This window comes from Prosopis cineraria, unplaced genomic scaffold (assembly GCF_029017545.1).
Source record: "Prosopis cineraria cultivar Desert tree isolate PC_DT_omini unplaced genomic scaffold, ASM2901754v1 PC1, whole genome shotgun sequence".
Lineage (NCBI taxonomy): Eukaryota > Viridiplantae > Streptophyta > Magnoliopsida > Fabales > Fabaceae > Prosopis > Prosopis cineraria.
Genome location: NW_026555332.1, coordinates 50,163,989 through 50,171,803, shown reverse-complemented (window position 1 = coordinate 50,171,803; position 7,815 = coordinate 50,163,989). Strand labels below are relative to the sequence as shown.

General features: G+C 36.6%; 1 protein-coding gene across 1 annotated transcript; it reads left to right on the top strand.

The window, feature by feature from the left end:
- The first annotated feature begins 452 nt into the window (after window positions 1–452).
- Window positions 453–7,253, top strand: LOC129314884 (1-acyl-sn-glycerol-3-phosphate acyltransferase 2). The gene is made up of 11 exons (XM_054958371.1): window positions 453–824; window positions 1,939–2,061; window positions 2,461–2,500; window positions 2,670–2,743; window positions 2,920–2,979; window positions 4,579–4,656; window positions 4,843–5,001; window positions 5,992–6,117; window positions 6,266–6,358; window positions 6,526–6,612; window positions 6,731–7,253. The coding sequence occupies exons 1-11, from the start codon at window positions 744–746 to the stop codon at window positions 6,971–6,973; spliced, it is 1,164 nt and encodes a 387-aa protein (XP_054814346.1). The 5' UTR covers window positions 453–743; the 3' UTR covers window positions 6,974–7,253.
- The last annotated feature ends 562 nt before the right edge of the window (window positions 7,254–7,815 follow it).

Below are 7,815 nucleotides of genomic sequence, written 5' to 3'. Positions count from 1 at the left end.
TTTTTTTTTTGTTGCGAAGATTGAGTGTGGTTTGAGGAGGGTATTTTAATCTTTTAAATGATAATTATATCATGTGTTCATAGACATACCAAACATGTTTTTAAACCTTACTTTCATATTTATTTTCATTCTCATATCTATTTTTATTTTTATCAAAATTTATTTCAACGTATCAAACTGGGTATAAATTACATTGAATTAAAGTTAAGGACTAGCTTGATAAATTGGGAGAAAATTTAAGGACAAAGGTATATTATCTTAATTAAGAAACACAGTCAGGCAATTTATTTTCAGAAAGATTTACTCGAGAGTGAAATAAATTGGGGGTTGAAAAGAAACCGATAATTTTCGTTGGGGGCGTTGTTAAAAAGCAAACAGTTATTTCTCTTCTTGATGAAGGAAACATGGAGAGCCCAATCGTTAAAACTTAAAAGTAAAAGCGCACCGTCTCAATTTCCCTGAATCGGTAAACACTGGCTGTGCCTGTGGAAGGTTAGAACTTGGAAGCTGGAATTCACAATTTCATGCCCCCTCAGCGAGAGAGCGAGACATAGATCAATTATCCATGTCAACTAGGCACGCAACTCTCGACCCTAGACAATTCTCACCTTAATCCATATCTCATTACTCCGCTATTTATTTCTCTATCGTTCTCTGTGCTCCTTCCGTTTCCCATTTTTTTCTTCCCCCTTGAATCTCTTCTTCCTTCTATCGGAAAGCGGAGGGTGCGTGTCTGTGTGGCCATGGCTGTTGCGGCAGCAGCTGTCATCGTGCCATTGGGTCTGCTCTTCTTCGCCTCTGGCCTTCTTGTTAATCTCATTCAGGTTACCCTCTTGGTTTCCCTAATCTGTTTAGTAATTCCTATTAATATGTTTTATTTTTAAGTTTTTTAATCTGTTAACTGTTTTCCGAGTTTTTCATCTGCTTTATATTGTTCGGGTAAATTTCTACGTTGTCAACTTGCCTTTATTCATGGTTTTTTTTTTTTTGACCGATCATGATGTTCTCTCTTTTGGTTGTATCACTGGAGTATGGACCTAGCTTGATGGTTTTGCTATTCGAGTATTTGTGCTTTTTAGTGACTTCTCGAAGGGGAAAAATGCTTTTATCTGAACTATCGAGGGTTGTTCTGCGGGAGCAGCCAACGACCTCTCATGTAAATCTAGTCTATTGTTTTACTTCGTTTAGCACCAGACCTCCTCTCCCTTTTTGTTCCTATACCCTTCTCATCTCCTTCGTTGTTATACGCAACAAACATTCCTGTGCCCCCGCCAAAATCCAGAGTTTATTGAATGCTGGAGAACACTAAAGAAAAAAGTGTCTCATGCTCTGCAACTTCTCCTTTGTCACCAATGTGCGAAAGGATGCTATCTATCTAACTACGCCCCCCTTAAATTCAGAATTGAACATGGATGATAAATTTTGAGTTCAATCTAGCCGTTGAAGTACCATATATTCGGGGTTGACCCCTTTATCCGGGCTTATTGAGCCATTGTCAAGTGAATGTCTGGCGATGCCTAGCATGAAGGGATAGGGCAATACAATGGAATCATTGCATCAATTGGCATGACCGCATCAGCATACACAATGGCTCCTAAAGGGAGGTCTTATATTCACTCACTTGATTCCCATCTACTTAGAGCTTACGAGAACTCTTTGAAAGTTCGTAAAACTCATTTCATAGATGGGAAGAAATCTCAAATGGTGTGCTGGAAGTCTTGGATAACAATTTCATCACTCTGTTCACGGTGAACGTAAACTAAATGCGCAAGATAAGATTTTTTTTTTTTTAATGTTTTCTCTCACTTGGATAAAAGCTTAAATATCTTTAGAAAATTTGATACGAAATGTTAATCAAAAAGTGAAAAAGATGTAAGAAAAATTTTGAGTTCCTTTCGGTGGATAATCAATTTGACCTATTGATTTCCTTTGCCTCAGGCAATATGCTATGTACTTGTACGGCCTCTGTCAAAGAATTTGTATAGACGGATCAATAGGGTAGTAGCAGAATTTTTGTGGCTGGAACTTGTATGGCTGATTGATTGGTGGGCTGGAGTTAAGGTATTTAACCAGTTCTGCGAACTCTCTGATTCTGACAATTTTAATTTTTAACTTTCAGTTCACCATTTAGATTCTTGCTGTTCTTTTGCTTGCATTTTGTGTTAGTCCATATTTCAGACGTGACATCGGGATTGTTATAAGTATTTAATGAGCCAATCACATTTATACCTGATCAGCACTGCCTTCTCCGTGGAAGTTAGTTTCCTTAAAATGGAAGCTGAATTGTGTGGATAATGGATATTCTTTTTATTCTTGATTTTTGAAATTTAAGGGACAATCTAACCATTCCGAAGCTTGTGGCAGGTATGAAAACCTGATTTTAATAAAGAAAAGGATTTTTGAATGTAAATGACATGATATCTGAGCTGCAATTTTATGATTTGTTTGGCATGTCTCCAGATCCAGCTATTTACAGATCGTGAAACATTTCGTTTAATGGGTAAGTCTCTTTCTGACCCATGCATGACCCCACATCCCCAGAGGTGCCTGTACTCGTTTTTCTTGTGTTGTGTGCACGCAAGAATTTGTCATGTAATGAAAAAGGAAACACTTCTGTGCCAAAAAATAGTTTTCATCTAAGGAATATGATTCTGTTGTGGATTTTCCAGGTAAAGAACATGCGCTTGTCATATCCAACCACAGAAGTGATATTGATTGGCTTGTTGGATGGGTTTTAGCTGAGGTGAATGCCTTATCTAGTGTGATCGTTTTCACACACACGCGCGCACACACACAATGCTAGAAAGTTAGCTCATCTGTGAATGCATTTATTGTGCAGAGATGAGTAGCTTTTGACCAATACAGTTTGATTTTTGTTCTTCAATTGGTGATTGATTTTTGAATATCATTATTTAACAGCGTTCAGGTTGCCTTGGCAGCACTCTGGCTGTGATGAAGAAGTCTTCAAAACGTCTTCCGGTATGTTTGCTGGCAAATGTTTTTCAAATGACAAGATGGAAGGTTCTTATCATTTACTGGTCATGATTTAGCCATTTAACTATAGGCGTAAGACAAAACTGATATCAAAGTATGAAAGGAAGCAATATAGAATTGGTGTTTTTACAAGAATCAGCTATTAGTGGTATGGTCTGCTGGCTGGTTAGGTTTATCGAACGATCTTTTAGAGATTATATTAAATTTATCAAAGAGAAATCACGGACTGAAGCTTTTGGGTTAGTTGGCTTCGTTTTGAATTTGATTATCTTTTTGTCAGGCTTTAATTAGCTTTTTTAAGGCTTATATTATCCTTCTGTTTAGTATCATAATTATCCTTTGATGTTAGTAGTAGTTATCTCTTGGACTCCATGTGCAATCTTTAGGGTTAGGTTAGCCTTTTATAGATGATGGAATGAAAGTTTTGATTTTGTTGCCTTTCTTCCCCTATACTCCCTTGGTCCTAGAGGTTTAGCTTTAATGAACTTTGAAACGGCTGGTAGAGAATTTGGATCCTCACTGTGTGTGTGCGCGTGCGGGGTTTCTTTTGTCAGAACTATATTTGCAAACTGAAGTTTGGATAAAACTAAGTTATCGTAGCTGGATTTATGCTTGAATACCTTTTTTAAGAAGTCAAGTTGGTAAATTGAAAAGTTTTTGGATGTCTTAAGTCAGAATCAAAAGTACTTTTAAATGCGTAAATTTTCAAACATTTTTTCTGTTTACTATCATAACTTCTTAAAAAAAGTATTCAAATATGAATCTCGTTATAATCACTTACTTTTATCTGAACATCAGCCTAGTAAAATTCAGTTTGGCAAAAGTACTTTTGACAAATTGGAAACGAAACGCTCACAAAGTCCTTTTATGTTTTGGACCCCAACGTGTTATCCAAACACCCTCTATATCCTTCATCTTGATGATGACTTATTAATATGCTAGAATGCCTACTATCTTTAGGTTTGTGGTCAGGTCAAATGATTAAAATGTTCATGAGTATGCCATGTTGACTAACCATCATGCTGAAGGATGTATGGACTGTGGTTGATCTTGTGGGGCACGTATTGGGAGAATATAGTCAGGGTTACCATGGAACCACTGTGAGATGAGATTTGCTGGATAGCCCAATAAATTTGTTTGACTGTTTTGGCAAGACTAGTCGACTAGATGAGTTTTAAAAATTCTGGATTGCATCTTATTGAGATTTGCGTTATGTGCTATATGTGTTTGAAGGATTTATTCCCCCCTGCCCACCCCCCAACACACTCACAAAATGCTATTTAGACCTTGCATATCTGATGACTTTAACACCATGAATTCTCTTACACATTCAACTTATGTGCATGTCTCCAAAATGGCAATTGTATAATCATTCTTTTATTTGCCTTTTTAGTTACTGTAAACATAGTGAATGCATTTATTAGGCTGGAAGAAACCAAAAAAAAAAAAAAGGTTTCTCATTAGTTGTAATTGTTTCGAACTATAGACCATTCATGGTTCAAAATATAAAGCATTAACTGTTTCTGCCTATGATATCTCATTTATACCTTCAATTTTGATATTAATGCTAATTTCTACGTATAGGTCATTGGCTGGTCAATGTGGTTCTCTGAGTATCTTTTTCTGGAGAGAAGTTGGGCCAAGGATGAAAGCACATTAAAGGTACGTGTTACTAAAATATTTTTAATTATACTTTTTAATGTAGACTTACTCATAAATCATGCCTACGCACCAAGATATTAAAATTGCTGTAAAAGTTCTTTCTTTTTTGTGTGTGCGCCTTTTTTTTTTCCCTTCCTAAATTACATTTGTGAATCTCAATTGAATCCTGCAATACTGTATGTGCAGTCAGGTCTTGAACGACTTAGGGATTTCCCTCTTCCCTTTTGGTTGGCTCTCTTTGTTGAAGGAACTCGTTTCACACAGGCAAAACTATTAGCTGCTCAGGAATATGCAAGGTCAACAGGATTGCCTGTTCCTAGAAATGTTTTGATTCCTCGAACAAAGGTGAATTTCAAACCCCATTATCTTCTCTTGTCCCCCACCATCCCAACCCCGGGGTCTGATTTTATTTTCTTCGATTGGGAACCAGTTTGCAAGAATCGAGTAACATCTATATTCTTACAAAATTCAGGTGAATTGTCATGTTACTTAGGTATGTGCGACTAGGCTCATATAACATTTTTCATGGATTTGTGAGCAAGAATCGAGTAACATCTATATTTGTATAATATTCAGGCAGATTGTCATGGTACATAGGCAGGTACTACGAGGCTCATATAACATTTTTCATGGACTTGTGAATTGATTTGAGGACTTTGAAAAGCGTTACGTACAGATATATCTGAAGACAAGTTTGTTACATTAATCCATGCGGATGTGACCTAGAGATTTAACCAACTTGGATTCATTTTTGTGGAAGATGCTTATTTAGTCAACTAGGTGAATTTGTTGAATCGCAAATTTTCAAATCTGTGTTATAAAAGTTAAAATTCTAAACTTCTATGGTAGTAGTATTTAAATTCTTTTCTTCACTAGAAGATAATTTATTCAAGGGGCCTGTTTGCCTCTTTGTGTACATGGTGTAATTTGTTAAACTGTCTTTTTGCCCTGTAATAAATAATGACAAGACGAAATTGGAAGAGAATGTAGATAGAAGAGCGTGAAAAGCTACTAGTTTTCTGGTTTATCTGGGTTGGTGGGTTCTGTCTTCTTCTACGTTTTGACATAGCACAATTCTATGAATCATACTTCCTTAATTTTACTTGTCAAGTTGTCATTATATGTAAATTGACATGTTTTTGGATCCATGAATATTGCGTTCCCTCTAGTTGAATTGAGATATTGACTTGATTTTGCTTACTTCTTTGTTCTAAATCTAAACAAGTGATATATTCAATCTGACTAACTGTAATTTTGGGGTGCTAGTGTACTAGGGCTTCATCACTCTCGTCTGTGGCTTGCACATAATTATTTATTCTATTATTTTGCTTGCAGGGTTTTGTTTCCGCAGTAAGTCATATGCGCTCATTTGTTCCTGCCATTTATGATGTGACTGTGGCTATTCCCAAAAGTTCACCAGCTCCTACAATGCTAAGGCTCTTCAAGGGGCAACCTTCAGTGGTAAAGCCATAAAAGCTGGGTTTTAGAGTCTAAATCCCTCTCCTTTTCTCTTCCACCAAGCTTATTATGATCAAGTGTGATTGACTATTAAGGTCGCTTTGAATATTTCTTGTTAAGCCAATCAAGGTTCCCAATTTTCACCTGTCAGGTGCATGTGCATATCAAACGTCATTTGATGAAGGAATTGCCTGAAACAGAGGAGGCTGTCTCCCAGTGGTGTCGAGATATATTTGCGGCTAAGGTGCATGTTGAAATTGGACTCCAAAAAATTTTGTGCACATCAAATGACTCATCTCAATTTGTGAACTTGTTCCTCTTGTTTTGTTGCATGCTTCTCTGCATTCATGCATGGGGCGTGAGTCCTTTACTGTCTCATTCATTTTACTTGTTCTTCCTTGGGCGAACCAGGATGCATTGCTAGACAGACATATAGCTGAGGATACCTTTCCTGATCAAGAGCTGCAAAATACTGGCAGACCAGTAAAGTCTCTTCTGGTAGGACTCTCTAAAGACGTCTAGCTCATGAAGCTATTACTTAAATGTCCTTATCTTACATTCACCGTGCTTAATTTTCATAATTTACGATCACATTTATTTTGGGACTTGGGAGCAGGTTGTGGCCTCTTGGGCTTGTCTGGTTATTGCTGGGGCTGTGAAGTTCCTCCGATGGTCATCATTTCTATCATCCTGGAAGGGCGTTGCATTTCTAGCTCTGGGTTTGACAGTCATTACTGTCCTGATGCATATATTGATTCTGTTTTCTCAATCAGAACGTTCAACACATGCCAAGGTAACCCCAGCAAAGCCTAGAAACAGGGGAGGAAAAGAAGAGTCAGGACATGACAAACCACACTAAATTTTACACGCTTCTCCAAATCTTCCTTACGAAAGGGCCTTGTCTACGGCCACAATTTGGGGGATTTAATTTAGTGTTCGTAGGTTTTGGGGACTTCTGTTGAAAGCTTTGAAAATTCACTCTGTTGCAATGCATGTAGTAATTCTTTTTCCGGGGGGGAAAGGGGCTTGGGCCAAACTAAACCACAACCAAATGGGTCCCTGAAGAAATTCTTCCGTGTAGTTTGTATGCTTATCGATTCATTAGTTTTCTAATTAATTAATGGGATTTAATTTGTACAGACGGTCGAGAATGGCTGCAGAAGAATGTTGAGAGTAGAAAAAGTGTTTTACCAAAAAAAAAAAAAGTGATAAGCACAACCTTACTTGATGTCCAATTTTTGTTTCCACGATTATTCCATTGTAACACCAATCATCTGTGCATTTTCTTCTGCTCGTCTTTTGTATTTCGTACGATGCTCGGCGGTGTATTGCTTCTGTCCATTTGTTTAAAAAAAGGAAAAAAATCTAGTGCGGCCACGTGGCAAAAGCAAGTCTAGTTGTATTTTTTGTTTTTATTACCCTAGTTATTGTTTACGGTTTCCCTTCTATCCCTGATGATATATTGTCGAAGTAACTACTAAGTGGATTTTGTCAATAAAAAGAGAATTATTATAAATAAATGAAAAAATTAATTATTTAGTTTTTATAATTTTAATTCAGTTGTAATTTAATTTTTAAATTTTAATTTATTGTAATTCAATCTTTATTGTTTTAACTTAGTTGTGATTTAATCTCTAAACATTTTCTCTTATAATTTAATCTCCATAATTTCAACCACTTAAATATTAATCCTTATATTTA

Bases quoted from the DNA above. Each gene is read 5' to 3' on its own strand.
- LOC129314884 (XM_054958371.1), top strand. From the start codon at position 744: ATGGCTGTTGCGGCAGCAGCTGTCATCGTGCCATTGGGTCTGCTCTTC. The intron at 2,501-2,669 runs GTAAGTCTCTTT...TGGATTTTCCAG, and splicing joins TGAAACATTTCGTTTAATGG to GTAAAGAACATGCGCTTGTC. The intron at 6,613-6,730 runs GTAGGACTCTCT...ACTTGGGAGCAG, and splicing joins GACCAGTAAAGTCTCTTCTG to GTTGTGGCCTCTTGGGCTTG.